We start from the raw sequence: 20,443 nt of genomic DNA on the forward strand, positions 1-20,443 counted from the left end.
AACCCTGTCCCAGAACTCCTTCCAGCCCAGATTCCACCCAGGGGGTGGATTTGGGGCAGATGGACACACTCTGCTCACCACTGGCTTTGTCACATCCAGTGATTCCAGCTGTTCCTCCCCCTGGCACTCCCTGATCCTTCCCAAAAACAACACATGGTACAGAACCACAATTTACACGGCACTTTGATGGGGATTTCTTGTCTTTTTTAAAACCTGCTGCCTCCTCCTCTGCCCAAAAACAAGCACAACCTGATGCTCATTTTGGGGAGGGGAGAGGTGGAAACCTCACCTGAGTCATCCAAACTCACTTGAAAGAAGAGAGCAGGAACACCTTGAATAATAGCATCCCTTTATTTGCTGACACCATTACAAAAACTGATTACATTAGCAACCAAAAAAAAAAAAGAAAAAAAAAAAAAAAGGAGTGTTTACTTGAGGTTGAAGTCAGAGGCAGCTAATCCCAAAAATGTAATTAAGTAAAACAGTGTACAACATCAGTATTAAAATGTCATTTCCCACTGGTGACTTTACCATGTTGGAATTTTCTGAACAAGTTTTATTGAGCAAAATAAGATAAAAGATTATGTGTTTACTGTCTCTCCAGGAATGTAAAGGTCTAATTATCCAAACAGGTTTGTTTTTATTATAAAACTAAACTCTGGAGGTGTTTACAGAGTTGGGGTTTTTTTCTTTAAATCAGTAGTCTAACAAGGATTAGAAAAGACAAAACTCTGTTCAGTGTTTCTGACGAAGTAGAAAGGGTGAAAACATAAATAAGGCTTTAATTTGGCAAAATATAATACAATGCCTTCTGCTATCCTCAAATGAACGATTCCCCCGTGATTTCACTCTGCAAGAGAAACACAAAGCACCAGGTCAGAGGGTTAGAATAATTCATAATTCCAGCACCTTGCCTGCATTTCCTTGGTGTCAGCCCATGAGGAAGCCCAGGGAATGAGCCTGGGTGGTGGAGCTGAGCAGGAGCAGCCTCCCAGAGCAGCCAAGGTGCAGCAGCACCTCCCTCCCTCCCTCCTGGACACCCAGGCACCCTCTGCCAGCTCTGCTGCCCCTGCTTTACAAAGGCAGCAGCACAAAAAGCTCCTGAATCAGGAATGCAACAAATTCCATCCTCAGCAGGTGAAAGGCAGCTCTGACACTCCTCAGTGAGTGCTGCAGCTCCCAGTTCAGACCCAAATCTGCATCAGCTTCCTTAAAAAGTTCAGTGTCTTGAGCTTATCCAACCCTCAGCTGACTCTGGGTTATTTGACTTTATCTACAACTCCTGAAAGGTGAAGGTGGCTGCACTCAGCTGGGGCTGGGCTCTGTCTGCAGCAGCACTGACACAGCCAGAGCACACAGCCTCAAGCTGCACCAAGGGAAATACAGGCTGGATATCAGAAAAAGTGTTTTACACAAAGGGTGATAAAGTTCTGGAATGGCTGCCCAGGGAGGTGGTGCAGTCCCCATCCCTGGGTGTGTTTAACAAAGCCTGGATGTGGCACTGGGTGCCAGGGCTGAGTTGAGCTGTTGGGGCTGGGTTGGAATCAATCTTTAAGGTCTCTTCCAACCCAGTGATTCTGTGAATTCTGTGAATCACCAGGTTTCCAAGCTGGTTTGGTATTAAAACGAAAGCCTTGTCCACATGTCTGTAACTGATTAAGAGCTCATGGCAGGCTGGTGTTCAGACTCCCCCAACCACCTCTGTGGGTTATTTCATATCCTCCATCCCAATCAGAGCATGGGAGTGCAGACAGTTTGATGGTGGAGCAAACAAAGAGGAAAAAAGGCTCTGGGAGAACAAAACTTGGGGCATCCTGCTGTAGGAAGGAGCAGGGGGGGTGGAATTACCTCCCTACATGAGGGACAGAAGATCAGTCTCAGCTAATTGACATGCATCCAGACAGGAACAAATTCAGGGCCTACCAGGAGCTTTATATGATTTGCATGTGGAATTTGGATGAGTATTAGGAAAAGATTCTTCACTGAAAGTGCCAGCAGGGTCACACATTAGAACAGGGCAGGGATGGAATCTCCATCCCTGGATGTGGCACTTGGGGACATGGTCAGTGCTGGCCTTGGCAGAGCTGGGGAAAGGCTGGACTCAGTCTCAGAAGGCTTTTCCAACCTTAATAATTCACTGATTGTAAAAAGCCTCATATTCTGACATGTGAGCTGTTAATCTGAACAAAGCCCCACCATAACACAGCAGTGTCCCTCCCAGGAGCTGAACTGGGGGTCACTGCCCACACCCACCTGGCTGTAGTGTCCTCATCCCTTTGACAGCATTTGGCTTACTGACACCAGCAGCTTCTTGAGGTGACCCACATCCTGGGTGAGATTCACCACCACATTTCTCCTTTTATCACTCAATTCCTGGAAGAAGGGGGAAAAAAAAAAAAGGAAATCATTAAAAACTCATTTACAATCTAATTACCAAGAAAGCCCAGAATTAGATCCTCTGTATAAAATTACAACTCGTGGTGCAGAAGGGAACAGTTCTTGTCAGTCAGAGGGTTATGGCCACGTGTAAGGAGAACATGGTTCAAAGTCAAGGAGCCCTTTTCCTGTTCAGGGCATCACCTGCACATCCAGCTCCTACCCCACTGCCTGGCACTCCAGCCCTCCCTGCTCCAGGAATTGTGCAGGTACCTACAGCTGATCCAGCCCCAAAGGTTGTTTCCCCACCAGCCTGGCTGAACCCCACAGATGTGGTTTATAACACAGGCCAGGGTGCACAGCTGATGCCTCAGGGTTTAACTTTTATATTTTTCAGGTTCTGTGCTGCTTTAGTCTGTGGGTCTGGGGTTCACATAATGGGATGGTGAGCTCTGTGCACAGAGCAGGGAGACAAAACAATTCCTGCTCCAGCTGGTCACCAAGGACAAATGATCCAAATCTCAGCCCAAGAACATAAATAAAATGGACTGAAGAGAGAAAAACAAGCAGGGTGGGACTGCCTGGGCTAAAGCTGGAATGGGACAATGAACTGCAAGGTGCAAATGGAGCAGAACTTATAAAAGTGAGAGACCCTGTAACTGGTCATCCATTTTGTGACCATTTTGGTTCATCCTGGGTGCAGCCCTGGCTGGGCTCTTGTGCTGCCCAAGGTGGATCCATTGAGGCCTTTGAATAAATCCCTGCTTTATTCTTTAGCTCTGTCCAGCCTCTGTTCCAGCTCAGCCTTCACCACTCCTGAGCCCCGAGCTGGAGCAGCCAAACTCCTGCACCACCAAGGCCTGGGTGTGACTGAGGAGCTGAGGGAGGTGTCCTCAGCAGAATCCAACATCCCAGCCCAAGGCAGCTCCAGCTGTGGAACATCTGCCTGCAGTTCCACACCCTTCCCACGGATTCACCCTCTGCTCCAAAGCCCTGGGAAATTCCTACTTGCCAGCACCAGAAAACAGGAAGAAAATGAAAACAGGAAAAATGAAAGCTACCACGGGCTAGAAAGCTTCCTGTGCTGAAATGAAAATGCTGAGCTTGTGTTTTGAAACAAAAATAAATGTTTGGTTTTTTTTTTTCCTAAGAATTCAACAGTTTCTTAATCAGGAAGTGTCACAGCTGAAGATGGACTCTCCCCCTCCTGCCTCCCTGCCTGTCAGCCTGGGCTAACAGTGCTGTGTAATCCCTCTTTTATTATATATTTATTGATTAATTAACCCCTGCTTTATTATATTTATTGATTAACTCCTGCAGAGATGCACAGAGCACTCCACATCCAACACACACCCACCTTACTACTCCTTATTCAGCCCAGAACATAGACATGCACATCACCTGCAGGAGAGCTTTTCCTTGAAATTTAACAGCTAAAATAAGCAAGTGTGCCATGGTGTCAGCACTGCAGAAGTACCCAGTTCTCCACAGGGGCACAGAGGTGTCTGCAGGCTCTCAGCATCCATCAGCCCCACTCTGGAGCTACCCACAGAATGAGACTGATGCATAATGTGGGTGCAAATCTCTCCCCAGAGCTCCAGGGAAATTAGAGGGAGTTCAGAGAGGGCCATTTTCCCTGCTCCCATTTGGCTGGAAATGCAAAATGAGCAGTAAATCAAACTCAAGCACCTGCAGCATTACAGGAACAACTCTGGGCTCAGACAAGAGAACAAAACAATCTACAGCAAAGCTCTTACTCCTGTGCAACTGGTAAACATTTGTCTACTGTAAAAAAGTCATTGGGATCTGTATTAGGCCAGCCTTAACCTGTTTTACCCTATTAAAGCAGAAAATCAGGTCTGTCAGGGCTGAGACTTTGCTTAGCAGCCTGATGGCAGTGGAAGGGTAAAGGCAATTAGCAGCCAACAGAGGAATTAATCCAGCTCTGAGCAGCAGTGAGGCAGCCTGGGCAGCAGCACAGACCCAGCAGGAGCAAGGAAGGAGCCCCCAGTGCCCTCCCAGCCCCTCTGGGAACAGCTCCTCCCTGCCTGCCTCATTTACTGCACCTCCCTTCTGTTCTGTGAGCTCACCAATGCCAGGCAGTGCTCACTCACGAATTGCAGACACATCCCCAATCTTCCTGGGGCCAATCCTGACCAGATCCCAATGGATTTGGGCTCAGCACAGTCCTCCTGCTAACCCAGGGGTGCACAGCTGCCTCACACTGCTGAGCCCCAGCCCTGTGCTCTGCATCACTTGGGGGTAAGAGGGGACATTTAGGGCAGATAAACAGAATAAATCCTTCCCTGTGAGGATGCTGAGGCCCTGCACAGGCTGCCCAGAGAAGCTGGGGCTGCCCCTGGATCCCTGGAAGTGTCCAAGGCCAGGCTGGACAGGGCTTGGAGCAACCTGGGATAGTGGAAGGTGTCCCTGCCCATGGCAGGGTGTTGGAACTGGATGGTCCTTAAGGTGCCTTCCAACCCAAAGCAGTCTGGGATTCTGTGATCCACTTCTCTGGGAGATGAGGAAGAGAGGAAGAGGAGGGTAGTGTGGAAGCCCCTGTGATTTCAGACCCAGCAGCTACAGGAGGAGCTGAGCAGTCTGGACAGATTCCCCTTGGCTGTTTCACACATTTGGCATTCCCAGCTCCCAGTGATGGACTGCTCTGCACTGAGATTTGGGGGGAAAAGCACATTACATTGCACATAAGCCTCAAAATCAGCTCAGTGCCTAAGCAAGCTGCTGAATATAAATGACTTCCTTAAAGCACACTAAAAGCCCCCTTTAGTCATCAGCTGGTCCCATAAGTGACAAAGCAGCTGATTAGAAACCCCAAATGGTCTATTTTTAAATAGAAAGCAAAGGAGTCTAAAGAAAACACTCTGAGTGTGTTTGAGGGTTTATGCAAGTATCATTTCTCAATTTTGTGGGTTGGTTCCAGCACCCAGAAGGAACAAATATGTTCATTTTTGAGCATGTGTTTTCAGGTCGTTAGTAAAAATAATAAAAAAAAAAAAAAAAGAGGCACTGTTGCTAGGTGGAAGTGGCTGGAAGACTTTCTTTTTTGATCTCAGAGCTATTTTCAGCTGGGTTTTTAGGCTTCTGGGGAGACAGATTCCTTTTCTCCCCTCAAAAAGAGGGAAAAAAAAAGGCAGCAGAAAAGGCTTGGAGAAAAGATAATGTTCTAATTCCAGCCTCTGCCAATGGCTACCTGTCAGGAGTGCTGCTTAGACAATTAATGTATTTTTACTAATGAAGCCTTAATTGCAGGTTTATTAGGACTGTTTTTCCACACTCCTCTTTAGAATAAAGCCATGGATATTCTGGCAGAAACCTGGGCTCACAATGTGCAGCAAGAGCAGAGCAATGAGAGAGCCACAGGAGTTTTGTGAGGTAAGGCAATTAAACCAAACAAGCACATCTGGGCCACCACAGGGCACATTTGGTGACAGCCCAGCTCAGGAGGGCTGTCCAGAGCCACCAGCCACAGATGCCACAGCTGATGGCACAGCTGTCCCCGTGGATAAGCCATGAAGGCACAGCACAGAGAGCTGGCATTGGTTTGAGGGGGGCTTTTCTCCAGCTGCTGCAGACAGGGACACAGCTCCTGACTGGCACTGATGCCTCAGGTTTTGGCTTTTCTGTTTTTCAAGTTCTGTGCTGCTTCAGTGTGTGGGGCTGGGCTTCATATGAGGGGATGGTGAGCTCTGTGCACAGAGCAGGGAGACAAAACAATTCCTGCTCTAGCTGGGCACCAAGGACAAATGATCCAAGTCTCAGGGCCAAGAACATAAATAAAATGGACTGAAGAGAGAAAAACAAGCAGGATGGGACTTCATGGGCTAAAGCTGGAATGGGACAATGAACACCAATATGCAAATGGAGCAGAACTGATCAAAGTGAGAGTGTCACAGACATCTTTTATGAAAAATCCTTTCCTTAGGATTTTCCTCTTGAGAAGCTGAGAGGCCTCAGGAACAAAATGTAAACATTGATTATCTGCTGCTGTGGAATGCAACAGGTGCATCTGGGATTGGTCTCATGTGGTTGTTTCTAATTAATGGCCAATCACAGTCAGCTGGCTTGGACTCTGTCCGAGACACAAGCTTTTGTTATAATTTTTTCTTTTTCTATTCTTAGCCAGCCTTCTGATGAAATCTTTTCTTCCATTTTTTTAGTATAGTTTTAATATAATATATATCATAAAATAATAAATCAAGCCTTCTGAAACACGGAGTCAACATTCTCATCTCTTCCCTCATCTTTGGACCTCTGTGAACACTGTCACACGAGAGACCCTGTGACCAGTTCTCCATTTTGTGACCATTTTGGCTCATCTTGGGTGCAGCCCTGGCTGGGCTCTTGTGCTGTCCAAGGTGCTGCCATTGAGCCCTCCTAATAAATCCCTATTTTATTCTTTCACTCCATCCAGTCTCTGTTCTAGGTCAGCCTTCACAAGGCATCAGCACCAAAGCCCCCAGCCTCCCATGGGAGCACAGGGAGGGCTCAGCAGCTCTCCCATCCTGCAGGAATCAGCTCCCAGGGTTGGCACATCTGAAATCTCCCAGGCCCAGCTGCATCTCTGGCTGAGCCATGGTGAGCCCAGCACAGGGTCCATCAGCATCCATGAGTGATGAGCCTGGAAAAGCCATTTCACTCCTGCTGATGACTGCATAGGCTTCCCTGCCGCTCTCCTCAGAGGACCCCGAGCTTCCTCTCACAGCTGATGAAGCCACTTAGGTTCAGCAGCTAAAAGGAGTTGATATGAATTATTTGTGCTATCAGCAAGTGCTCCTCTGCCCCTCAAATGACAGCAGGTCCTTCCATTCTGTCCTTCAGAAGAAAATGGGGAATCAGCTCCAATGACACCACTCTTCAGCCTTCCCAACTGCCCTTGGAAAGCTGTTCCAGGGCTGGTGTGAAAGCCTCTTTTTGCCAGAGATGGAAAAAGCAGTGACAAAGCCCCAGCCCCTGCGCAGGTGGTGTCTTTAGGGCAATGCTCTGAGGACCAGCAACATACCCAACCATCCTGACAGCAACCCACAGGCTCAGGGGAGCCACCTGCCTCCAATTCCAGCCCCTAAAGCTGGAATGCCACTGCTGGAGGATACAGGAACACCCCAGCCTGCAGAGTCACCCACCCACAGCATCCAGGGCTGAATGTTCATCTTAGCAACATTTTGCTGCTGGGCCACATCAAGATCAACACAAATTCCAGCTGAAATCAAGTTCTGGCTCTTGGCCACAGCTGCAGAGGAGCAGAAGGAACCATGTACTGGCAAGAGAATCTCTGAGTGTTACAGATTGTGCAAGACTGCCTTTCTTTGGCATTACTGATGTCAGAAGGGCCAATCCCACAGTGTTTTCAGCCCACTTAGTCATCAGCAGAGTTATTTTTGGCTTCCCTTTTCCCTTCTTGAAGGGACAAATCTGGGGATCTCCCCACTTTTGCCCAAACCAAACAAAAAACCCACCAAAAGCCCAGAATTCCTCCCTCCCTTTTTGCAAATCTGAGGCACAGGAAGGAGGTCACGATCCAGACAGCAGCAAAATTCCCAGGGAATCCTTGACACCCTGGCAAGCTGCAGCACTGGATAAAGCCCCAGTCACCCAAACATCCTGTTCCTCTGCTGGGCCTCACTTCCCCAAGCTGCCACTTTGAGATGTGAGTGGCCCCTGAGCAGGAGCTCCAGCAATCGCTCACCGAGTCTGTGCAAACGTCGCTGTTTTCAATAACATTGGCATCCCCAAAAACCTTCCCAATCTCTCTCTCCAGAGCTGCCAAAGACTCCTGGGCCTGCAAGGGAAAGACAGGGTAAAAATAAAGACATATTTAAAACAAAAAAAAAGGAAGGAAGAAACAGGGAAGGCACAACAATTAGCACAGCCCCATCTCCCTGAGAGCACCAGAGACTCAGGAAATCTTTAGCTCTGTCTAAAGATTTCTGTTTTATGCCAGATTATGCCAGGAAATCTGTTTTATGCCAGATTTGCTCCAGGGACCAACCCATTTGCCAAGACTGACATGTCTCCTCACAATCAGCATGTTGCATGTCAGCCTGTCTGCACCTGAGAGCAATCCTACAGGGAAGCTTTAATAGTTTCACATCAGGTTATCAGGTAGAAATCATGCAGTAAATCTCACAAGAGCAGGAGTGCAGCTCTCCAAAATCCTAACCCCAGCTCTGTATTTATGTAGGATATACCATGAACCATGGACATCAGCACAGCTGGCTTTGTATTCAACACCCAAAACAACCATCCAGAGCAAAATGTTTTAAATTCTTTATTACAGCAGGTTTCCTTTAGCTTCCCACCTCCCCCAGTGCTTTTGTGACCATCTATCCCCGTCCAGGACAAAATATGCTCCCCCAACAGCACTTCTCACTCCAACTCTGGAAGAATTCAGCCCAATTTGAAACTATCCTGGAGGAACAAGGTGTTGCAGAGCCTGGAGCCAGAGCCCAGCACTCCACAGGCTATTCCTGTCTCCATTTACCAATTCTCCCATGACACCTTTGTTTCTGGAGTGACAGACAGCACTGAGACCTCTCATGCTCCAAGATTCTCCACTCCAACCCATCTTGTCATTGAGGAAAAGCACGGGAAACCCAGCTGTTTGTCCCATCACACTTGCACAGATCCAACTTTTAGGATTTGCAGTCTGCTGGGTTACAGTGGACATGTCACCACGTGCAAAAGGGCAGATGCTTTGTAAAGCAGCTTGCAGCCCTCTGCCATTTGAGACTGCCATTAAAAACCTGTAGTGTGGGTGGAGGGCTGTGGGATGGGCTTTTTGTTAGGTTGGGGTTTCTTTTAAGTAAAGAATTGCCAGCCCCAAATCACCACTTGTACCTACTGGCATAAAATTATCATGAACAGGGGAGTCTTTCAAGAAGGATGATTAAACAGAGCTTTTAGCTGCAGTTTTATCATTTCATTTTATCATTTCATTCTAGCTGCAGTTTCATGCATTTCTGACATGCAGGTAGAGCTCTTGCTGTCCCAGCCAGTGGAGCAAGACACCCACCAGCTCAAATCAAGTCACAAATCATCATTTCCAGCACTGCAAAACTCCAGACACTGAGGGGTTCTGCCAACATTTATATCTGCAACTGCTAAAGGTCTCTGCTTACCTTGGGCAAGTCACCAGCTACTTTTTCTCTCTCATTTTGATCAACTTTGAGTTTTGATAGTGTTTCATTTAGCTGTGTTTTCAGCTGCAAAAGAGTAAGCAAGCAGATCAGTTCCACTTCCACACACACAGATCTCCTCTGTCTGTCCCAGGGATTAACCCAGTGCACATGGACTGCAAAGGGAGTCAGATTTACTAACAATTACTGCACACAGGGGATTAGTGCACATGTATGATGAGGTTTACCAGGACAGTCAAGGAAGAGAGACTCCATCTGTAAAGATAAAGGTAAAGAATGGAAACTGCAGAAGACAAAAACGTGGTTGGCACTGGCTTCCTTACGAGTGGTTTCAACTTTTCAACTCCATTCCAGGAGGAGCATCAGCCTCTCCAGCATCCTTATCAAGGGATTCAGCCCAGACTCCAACTTAATTCACAGCAAATATGCAAAAATGAAGATTGTCATCTTGCTAGAGCAGGCTAAACAGTCTCTCTATTGCTGAATAAACTAAAAAGCTCTACTTATCATCTTAATAAAGCACCACTTACTACAACTATGTTGACTTAACCAGTCTGTTAATGGCATATCAAGGCATGAATCACTGACAGGGGGATATTAACTTGTCGATTGTGTTTAGATTCAATCCAAAACAGTGAAACTATTTCAGTCAAGAGGGATGAATACTTTGTACTGGCTGCAGTCAGTACTTAAACTACAGCCTTTCCAAAGGATACACAGTTTTTTTTAAAGGATATTTTGATTGCTCTTCAATACAGCACACAGAACCAGCCAGAGCACTTGAGGCTTGAGCCTCAAACAGAAGTGCTAACAAGGAGCTCGAGTGCCAATTTTGTTGGATTTGTGCCTCTCAAGTGTGCTGTGCTAATGTTCACTATTCCTGCTGTCAATCTTCCTGCAAGCCAGCAGGAGATTAAAGGAGGGAACAATGGGCTACTCAGAGCCCTGAATTTTTACTGACTCCAAACCTACACACTGTGTTTGTCTCACCCTTGAAAGGCTTTCCCCCTTTGGAGCACCTGGGCTGGTGAATGCTGGGCTTACACATTTTGGTGAAGCTCCTCTGCATTTTCACTTGCTTACCTTTTAAATAGTGGGGAACCCATTCTGAAACCCCACAAATTGAATTCCTCAGGAATAGGACAGCATTTCTGAGGCAGCTGCATGGAGGTGGTTGTTTAACACATCCTCACACTCCCACCAGCACAGCACACTGCACTCAAGCTGTCCTAGCAGGGAACTCAGCTTTTTGAGCTTTTGTTGTGCACAGACATAATAAATTGTTGCCTCAAAGAGGTTGGTGTTTGCTGATTAATTCCCAGATATGCATTCAATTCCCATTTTCCTTGCTTTCAGAATGAGAGGCTTTGCTTGCTGAGGCTGGTGTACCATTAACTTCAGCGCATTGTTACTGTGGTGGTAGTGGTTATTTTTCTAAATCAGCTATTTCAGTCCAGTTCCATCAGTGGCAGTAGCCTGGTTGTCCCATCATCCCACAGACATGGTGACAGGGACAACCCTCCCTAATTCTGGCTCAAAAGCAGGAAAGCACTGGCCAAACACAAGCAGAGGAAGGCTCTGACTGCTCCTGCAGCCTTAAAAAACAGGTCACTGAAACAAGTGAGAAGGGAAAGGGCTCAAAATGGAAAACCATGCATCCTTAGGTCTATCCTGTTAATCCAAGTCCTTCTTGAGAGAGCTGCTACAGGAGCATTATTGGCTGGAAGCATTTCCAGCCAAACAGGCTGTGACACATGCAAGCACCAAGCCAGCACAGCCATTCAGCCACAGCAGGGTGTCAGCAGCTGAATGGCTGAATACTCTGAATTCATCCAACTTTGGGTCTGGCCAATTTCTGTTCATACAGAGCAGGATGGAAAAGGCTCTGCACAGAGCAGGGCATCCTCAAAAGCTTTGTGGGGGGAAAAAATCCACCAGAGGAGAATAATCCTCCAGTTAAACTGATGAGAGGACCACTTTTGCTGCTCCAAGGACATTACATTTGCTGCTGCATATGCCTACACTGCAAATCTTCTCAAGAAGTTTCAGGAATGAAAGTCTTACAGACTTTGGGAAAAAGTCTTAAGAACCAGACATGCTATTGTTAGGAGCAGAGAAAAGAGACAAATTGTAAAAGTCAGACTACATAAGTGATTTCAATGGACAAAAATATCAGGCTGAAGAGGTTAGCAGAACAGACAGGATTTGAAATAAGTCTCCGCTTCAGACGTATGCTGGGAGCCTCGTTTGTGCCCAACAAGCTTCTTACCAAATTTAACTCTTCATTCTGTCTTACTGCTTCAGAATATGAATCATCAAGTTTTTTCTGCAATTCAGTCAAGAGATCTTTGAGCTGAAATGAAGTTTAGAGTTTTTTAGGATTTGTCTCCTTAGTATGCCCGTTCTCTTCTGCTCAGTTATTAGTGTGCTGCTCTAGCCTAAGGTCACAAGCACACAAACTCCTCAGCCACAGGGGCTAAGCACTAGGTTAGTTTGCCAGGCAATTGGTAATCAAAAGGAAAAAAAAATAAAATACAGTTTGGACAATTGTGTTTACCTCTCTGACTTCTGAAACATAAGTGGATCGTTCTATTTCTGCCTTTTCTAGTTCACTTTCCAAGTGTTCTCTCTCTTTTTTAAGCTAGAAACAGAAAAACAGAGTTAAATCAGATGTTTCCAGTGTTTTCTTGCAGTATCATTTGCTTGATTATTGGCCTGATTATTTGCTTATAATTGGCTATAAATTTCTATCAAATATTCCATGATGTTTTGAGAGCATTTCAAGCCCAGCAATTGCACATATTTACACATCAGACTGCAGACTTAAACATCAAAAATAAGATAAAAAGAGAAAGTATCAAGCCCATGATTGTCAACAAGCAGTGAACTGCTCAGTCTCCCAAGAAAGAGCCCCAGTGGGTGAGTACAGAAGTAAAAACCAGAACAACTTTCCAGCTTCTCTGCCTTTTAAAACCCTGCCCCAAAGGCTCAGGTTAAACTGCAGCACAGGCTGGGAGAAGTTCAGATTTACAGCACAAGCCTCAACTGTGCTTCAACAACATAAGGCTTCAAAGACAAGAAGAAAAAACCACCTGCACCTACAGTTTCAACTTCTTTGTTTTCTTCCTTTAACCTCTCCACCTCGTGCTGCAAAGAAGTGACCACGGAACGCATCTGCAGTTTGGGGGAAAAATACAAATATTTAGTTGGGTTGGTCTGAGACAAACTCTGCATAAATACACAAAGAACTTGTCTATAATATTGTAGAAATCTATAATAAATTATCTATAATATTGTAAAAATTATCTGTAATACTGTTGTAGAAATTATCTATAATATTTAATCCTAAATATCTAAATATTTTATCCTAAAAATATTAAGGATGAAATCAGAGTGGCTGAATAAAATAAGATGCTCACTCAAATAATTCAGTTTACTGAATCTACACCATTCCTATCTATTCCCAGCCCAAGTTCTCTGACATACTTAGAGCCCACATGGCTGAAAGATTTGGAATAGAAGCACTAATCCAGTTGTCCATTAGCCATGGTAAGGAAAATATCCTTCCCAGACTGGGAATATTCACCATCTCTGTACCCAAACCCAGCATTTTCAGCCTCATTTGGGGCTGTGTAAGTGCAGCAGATGGCAGCACATCTATAGTTCCAGATCTGACAGCCTTTATAAGCCCCTCAAACAAGATGTTCATAAATCATCTGCTTGCTGCCAGGCTCACACAGTGCCACTCAAATTTACTAAGCACAGATACTTTAGAAATTACTTTTTCAAAAAAAAAAGCTGTTTGACCTAATTTAATTCTAGATTAGAAAATAAACATAAAAGCCCTTTTTCTTCCCACTTTTGCTATCAACAGAGCCTTCCTAAAAGGAAAGCTTTGCAGGCAATTTCAAGTGTAATTAGTTGACCATAATGGATTGAGCAGCACTTTAACAGCTTTCAGAAAACTGTTATGATTCTATGATACTTTAATTTTAGCACAAAGAGTCCATATCTGCTCACAAATATACTCAGAAAAAACCTTATGTGCTCAATAAAAACAGAGTCCAAGTTATCAGGATCAGAAAAATTTATATTTCTGGGCACATTAATGAGACACTTGTACAGTCAATCTTTGGCTTCCTATCCCATCAGCATTAATATTATTATTTATTATTTGGCTGCTTCCTGCAGCATCTGCAAAGGACTCCCCATCCCTGGAATTATCCAAGGCCAGGTTGGACAGGGCTTGGAGCACCCTGGGACAGTGGAAGGTGTTCCTGCCATGGCAGGGATGGAACTGGATGAGCTTTAAGGTCCTTCCAACCCAAACCATTCTGTGATTCTGTGACACAGATTTATCATAATGGTCAAAGACTTTATACCTGTGCTGTTTGTTTTTCTTGCTTCTGTAAAAATGGCAAGAGAAATAGCGACATAAATCTAAAGACATCAACAAATCCTCCATTTTTCAGTCTCTCTAGTGAAAATACATTCCTTCAAAAGTGAAAACCCAGCCTTTACATGAAGGAAAGTATCAGAGCACCAGAACACCACTGATATGAGGAATCATTCCTATTATACTTGTTGCAGACTTCACCTTTTTCATCCCCTGGCCATGCACACATCAAACCAGGCAGCCAGGGCTGTTCCACACCTGCCTTCACAGAGCTCAGACACCCTCTGTGACTTCAAGCAGAGCCTGCCTGGCTGCTGAGGAAAAAAAAAAACCAACTTCAGAAATACCTGTTTAAGTTCCTTCTGTGATTCTTCAACTTTTATCTTCCATTTGCTTTCTTCCTCTTCCACACTCCTCTGTAGCCTTTGTAAAATCCCCTCCTAAGAAGAGAGAGGGATTTGAAAGCTCAGAGCAGAAGAAAGGCAGCTGGAACATCACAGAGGTGACCAGGCATCCCACTTACTGTCTCTGCCAGAACAGATTTGTATTTCTCACACTCCAGCTGCAGCAGGATGTGCATTTCCTCAGCCTCCTTCAACTTCTGCTCCATAGCCTGGCAAAGGAGGAAAGGCACCACAAGAGTCACATCTCAGTGGATGGATTTCAGTTCCATTCATCTTATTTCAACAAGCTGGTGTCACTCCTGGGTAGTTCTGTCTTTCCAACCCACAAAAAAATAACAGCAAGTGCAGTGTTCACCTACAACTCTCAATTCTCAGTTGTGACAGTGTTCACAGGGGTCTGAGGTTGAGGGAAGAGACGAGGATCTGACTCCATGTTTCAGAAGGCTGATTTATTATTTTATAATATATATTATATTAAAACTATACTAAAAGAATAGAAGAAAAGATTTCATCAGAAGGCTGGCTAAGAATAGAATCAGAAGGAATGATAACAAAGGTTTGTGTCTCGGATAGAGAGTCTGAGCCAGCTGACTGTGATTGGCCATTAATAAAAAACAACCAACATGGACCAATCCCAGATGCACCTGTTGCATTCCACAGCAGCAGATAGTCAATGTTTACATTTTGTTCCTGAGGCCTCTCAGCTTCTCAGGAGGAAAAATCCTAAGGAAAGGATTTTTCATAAAAAATGTCTGTGACACTCAGTCATAAACTTTGAGTTACTGTAAAAAAAAACCCCATTACTTAAAAAAGGACAATGGGATTTTCAATTTGATGAGCTCACAATTCCACAAGGCACTTAGCAAAGATGCAAATACATTTCTGTGAATATCTGAACAGCAGGTTGCCCAGAGAAGCTGTGGCTGACTCATCTCTGGAAATGTTCAAGGCCAGGCTGGATGAGGCTTGAACAACCTGGCCAAGGCAGAGGGGCTGGAAGTGGATGATCTCTAACCCAAACCATTCTAGAATTAATATAAAATAATTTTCTTGTGACTTCTCTGAGAACCTGAACTTCCCAACCCACAGCACCGTTTTCAATATTTATACTGGACAAATCCATTATCCCACACATCAGCTGTCCATCTTTTGTGCCTACCTTGACATCTTCAGATCCTGAAGCCTCTCTTAGGTATTCTTTAGCCATCTTCTCAAACCCACATATCCACTCACTGTGGCTCTGTTGGGAAATCATTCAGTTAAGGCTGAGGATAACCTCAGGAGGGCTCTCCTCAGGCCATTTCCCTCCCCACTGCTGAGGGAGCAGTGTCCCAAGGCCCTGGAGCTCACACACAGCCCCATGGTTGTTGTTCAGGCAAACACAGCAGCCCAGCAGCACGAGGTGATGAGACACACACAGCTCAGGGGGGCCTGGAGGAGCTGAAATGCAGCTGGGTGACACAGGACTCCCTGCAAGTGTCAGGGCTCTGCAGAAGCATTTGAAGATTCAGAGGCATCTTCCCCCAAATCCCTGAGCACTTCAAGCAGATGCTGTATAACTCTAAAAACTTATTCTATAACCTTACAGAAAGTCCTTTTATCAGGACACTTACTTTAGCACATTTGGGAACAATTTTAAATATGAATATTCAAAACCTCTAGGGGTTATAAATGAAATGCACCCATGTTTCCAGATTCACTTGATGTTATTGACCCCATCTGAACCCCATGAACCCAGGGCATTTTCCCTGAAAAATCACTGAAATTCACCAAAAATCACTGAAAGCCACCAAAAATATAAACTATAAAATTGGAAATCAGTGCTTGGGAACAAAATAAAACCTCCATAAATTGTACTAAGTATCACAGAGGCACTGCAGCTCCTCTGGAAAGGTTGGGAATACAGAGATCCCATTGTGCCAGTGAGCAATGACAGCAGGCATTATCCGTCCCTGAAAATTTATTATCTCAGTGAGACACAAGGTAACGCAAACAGGTAAATCAGATGTTGGGGCATAAAACCCACAAGATAACTTTTATTTTGGCCTTTTAACACTTCTTGAAGCAACCCATCCACAGCTTTGCATCCCTGTGCAAGTACAGGCATCACCAGCGAGAGCCACTCTGACCCCACTGCAAAGCCCTGGGACAGAGGGGCTGTGAGGAAACACCCCAGGAGTGCCCAGCCCAGCAGGAGCAGAGCTCCCTGACCCCAGCAGGAGGTTAAGCAGATCCACTTCTCTTACCATGTTGGAAGGAAGAGAGACTTTGGGGAAGAGCTTCTGGAGGAGCTGGCGCGTCTCCACCTCGGCAGCCTCCAAGTGCTGCTGCTTCTCCTAAAGCAAGAGGAGGGCACAGGTGACATTGGGGACCTCACTCACCGACCTGGCAACAGCCTCTCCTCTGTCTACAGCAATTTACTTAACCCAGGAAGTCTTTTTCTTAGTGAGAAAGGAGCTACAGTCTCTACAATTGCAGTAAATTGCTTCAGAAATGGGCACCAAATTGCTTCAGAATTTGGCCTTTGCATTTGCTCTCACTTAAGCTTTTATTTTCTGCAGTTCTCCTCCAATCTAGGCTGTTTGTACAGAAATTATACCATTGTTCACTGGTCCACAACACAAACTGCACTGTGCTGAGTAACTGCATCAACAGATAGCACCAGCCCTGCCACTCAAGTGAAGTGAGCTCAGAATCAAATAGTTTAGTCAATCAAACTTTTTATTTTCTAATCTGTACTTTTAAGATAATTTTAGATGTGAGAAAAAATCACCGTAAGATAACGTCATCACTTTGGAAAAAGAGAATTAAAATCAAAAGGAAACTTTGTGTTAATGCACATTTGAACCAGGCCAAGAAAGGAAGACTTTCAAAGATTACTTTTATATACTTAAGAGGAAGCCACTTACATCCTCTTTTCCCAACCCTGGATGCAATGGGAGATAATTATTAGAGCTGTGTGACAATCTCCAGGTGTTTTTTGTGAGTTCTCTGCAAATATAAATACCCAGAGCCACAGGCACCACAGATCTGCCCTTCCATGTATTTCACATTAAAAGCAGAGCAGCCACAGGACATGTGCTCGCTGTGCTCGTGGCAGATTGGGTTAGTTTAGCCATACAACACTCAGACTCTCACTTAAACTTAAATGTGGAGAGCCTGAAACACTGCACAGAAGGGCAGCTTTCAGCCAAAATCCTCCACTGATAATTTAGATTGTTTTCCCCTCTGACATCAGTGCTGCTCTGAGTTCCTCTGCTGCAAGGGATCGGTGGTGTGAGAGCAGGCTGAGATTCAGAGACAGAAACAGACAGGAGACATTAGGTGGTGAGGCTGTGCTGGGTGTTAGTTGGCAGCAATTTAGGAGCCACCACGAAGGGGCAAAAGGCTTTGCTGAGGTCTTCCAGCTGCAGGAGAAAGCAGGCAAGCATTAGCACACAGTGAGAGCAGGGACAGGTCCTGCCAGCACAGAGACAGCTCCAGAACAGACACACAGCCCCAAAGCAGAGCTCCTCTGCTCCTGGCTGCTGCTCTTAGGGTTAGTTGGATGCTTTTTCTTTTTGAGTTCTGCATAGTGGCAATGAACACTGAATCAGGCCCATGGCAAACACAAGCAAGTCACATCCCAGATCATTTTGAACATTGGTCCAATATTCCCTGTCAAGCTTCACATGCTTTCAAAGAGGAAATTCACAGCTGTGGTGAGAATTTTCTGAGAAGCTCACAGATTTTTTAATAATAATAATAATAATTTAGTTCTAGTTCTTCCAAGGTCCAACAGATTTGTTCAAGCACAGCCAAAGCCCAGTAGAAGAAAGCAGGTTGCTCACCAGCACAGCTTTTTATCTGGAGCTCCCCACAAATCAAAACCAATTCACAACAGCTCTAACAATTATGCAAACAGAAATCAAAAGTCAGCATGCCCACAAACTAACCATTCAAAAAAAAAAAAAACACAAACAACCTAAAGACAACAGGAAGAAGCAGAGGTGAAAGTATATGAATGATCACTCAGAAGAGGTTATACTTAAACTGCAGTAAAAGTTAAATGTCTCCATTTCACTTAAAGAACCAGCTGCAGATCTGCTTCTAGCTTAATGCATCATTTCTAGCAGTCAACATTACAACCTTGGCAGTCTTGTTCACTTTGTCCTGCAGCAATTTTTCAGTTGATGCCAATGCTTCCATTGCTTCCCAGTTTTTCTCCCGAAGGTCCTAATCATTTTTAGAAAGAATGATTTCAGTTCAGCCAATATTCAAACTGTTTGTGCTTTTACTTCAGAGAAATATTTCCCATTACATTCCACCATTTGCATTTAAATGCTGGTTACTGCAAGGTGATTTTGCTGGGGAGTACGACATACACTAGCAAAAACAAGTGTGATCTTCAAAGAGTCTGAATGAAAAGTGGGAGGGAAAAAATGCCAATTTCTGCCCAACCTGTCCCCATGTCCAAAACTGATGCAAGTGTTACTGCAGAGCACTATCACTACAGCAACCCCACACTTTGACTGCACTTGTAAGAAGAAAAGAGGGAAGTTTTCAAAAGTAGTGAGGAACACAGACACCAAACCACAGATTACACAACAGAGTGTTAGGCGTGTTGCAGTGCAGAACCCAGCATGGACCCAGGAGACATGGAGGTGTGCACATTTACACCCCTGATCCTGCAGCCACACCCCAGCCCAAACCCGGCGCTGATTTCGGGAACGCACAGCTCAGGGTTTGCAGCTCGCTCCACTGCACCCACAGAGAGCTGGTTTGGTGCTCAGCAGCCATCCTGGGAGGCTCTGGGATCTCAGAAGAGGTGAGCACATCCCGGACCCACGTGGGAAGGCCACGGTGCCACCCTCCTGTGTCTTTCTTGGCGAGGTCATCAAACGTGTACTCCACAAGATGTCAACACAACCAGTGAGAGCCTGAGAGCTCTTCTAAGAGCACCTCACAGCTCCTCTGAAGGATGGTGGGGCCTTGTAGCAAGGAGATTACAGTGCTTGGGATTTAGATTTCAGTTTTTCCAACCCTCAGAGCAAATCTCCTTTAGCAAAGGGTTATTTTGGAAAGGTTGCATTTTGAATTCATCAAAAGCCTAGCGAGCACCTACACTAGTTTTACTTTACCACTTCTATTAGCCCACAATCCCAAGGGCTGTTCACAGGATATAAACACAACATCGGATAAAACTGAGAAAAAGCTGGGACTTACAGGCCTGGTCTGCCTTTAGCAGCAGCCAGACTTTGCCTGCAGCACAAAGAATATTCAGACATTGTGATTCTGCAGGAAACAAACTTTCTGTTTCACCTTTCCAGTTCCTCTGTCTGCTGAGACTATTTAGCCTCTTTCTCTCTACTTTATTTCAGCTCTTAAACAGCACTCCTTGCTCAAAAGTTCTCAGTATTTTCCTTAGATTGTCTGACTATTAAGAAACACAGTTTATTGCCTGGTATTCATTGGATTTTACAGGGTATCAAAGAGAGACAGGTGAGATGAACACCCTCTATTTTAACTTTCTTCCATATAACTTAAAAGATAACACTCCCCTGCCCTGCCCTGCACAGGTAATGCATTACAAGGAAGTAACTCCACAGCTCTGTGATGGAAGACACAATCTTTAATTCCATCTACAAAGAACCCAGACTGCACCATCAGCAGCTGCTGTGCAGGAAGGCTCAGTCCTTCACTTCCTTTGGAAAATCAGGATTAGCCACTCTCAGGAATGGGAAGAGCCAGGTCTGAGCACCCTGAAGATGATTCCTGCCCCATGTCCCACACAAGGACCAGAACTCTGTCAAAGCTCAGCCCCTTTCCTCCTCCCACCCTCCCTGCCCTTGGCAAAGGACATGGTTCTGAACTGGGTTAACCAGGTTTGAATCCAAATCCAAGAACTTGCTGTGAGATGTGTCCCCTAGCAAATCTCCCTCCTCTCATCCAATCAACAAATCCAGGAGCAGACACAACTCCGAACAGTGAACGCTCAGGTGTGCTGAGTCACTCCCAAGAGGAAAGGAGCACCCAGGGACACCACACAGCTGTCAGAAACACTCTCTGCAAAATGCCCCAGGCCTCAAGGAGTGCTGGGAGCACACGTTTGGTTGTTTTGGGGGTTTTTTTCT

The 20,443-nt window shown here is 45.3% G+C and overlaps 1 protein-coding gene across 10 annotated transcripts in view; it reads right to left on the reverse strand.

The window, feature by feature from the left end:
- Positions 1-353: 353 nt before the first annotated feature.
- KTN1 (kinectin 1) overlaps positions 354-20,443 on the reverse strand; it is a 57,255-nt gene continuing 37,165 nt past the window's right edge. For 4 of the 10 annotated variants that reach the window (XM_054286727.1, XM_054286722.1, XM_054286724.1 and 1 more), the window contains 12 exons: positions 18,459-18,545; positions 16,577-16,666; positions 15,490-15,570; positions 14,450-14,539; positions 14,274-14,366; positions 12,633-12,704; positions 12,088-12,171; positions 11,800-11,883; positions 9,513-9,596; positions 8,081-8,173; positions 2,254-2,373; positions 354-850 (listed from right to left, as the gene is read on the reverse strand). In XM_054286727.1, coding sequence (XP_054142702.1) covers positions 2,269-2,373; positions 8,081-8,173; positions 9,513-9,596; positions 11,800-11,883; positions 12,088-12,171; positions 12,633-12,704; positions 14,274-14,366; positions 14,450-14,539; positions 15,490-15,570; positions 16,577-16,666; positions 18,459-18,545 — 963 coding nt within the window. In that variant the 3' untranslated portion in view covers positions 354-850; positions 2,254-2,268. The remainder of the gene's footprint in view (positions 851-2,253; positions 2,374-8,080; positions 8,174-9,512; positions 9,597-11,799; positions 11,884-12,087; positions 12,172-12,632; positions 12,705-14,273; positions 14,367-14,449; positions 14,540-15,489; positions 15,571-16,576; positions 16,667-18,458; positions 18,546-20,443) is intronic. The other 6 variants (XM_054286730.1, XM_054286726.1, XM_054286729.1 and 3 more) reach the window with 3 other exon arrangements.

The sequence above is a fragment of the Melozone crissalis genome, unplaced genomic scaffold (assembly GCF_028551555.1).
Source record: "Melozone crissalis strain CALT ecotype California unplaced genomic scaffold, PUWL_Pcris_2 ptg000056l_1, whole genome shotgun sequence".
In the NCBI taxonomy this organism is placed as follows: Eukaryota; Metazoa; Chordata; class Aves; order Passeriformes; family Passerellidae; genus Melozone; species Melozone crissalis.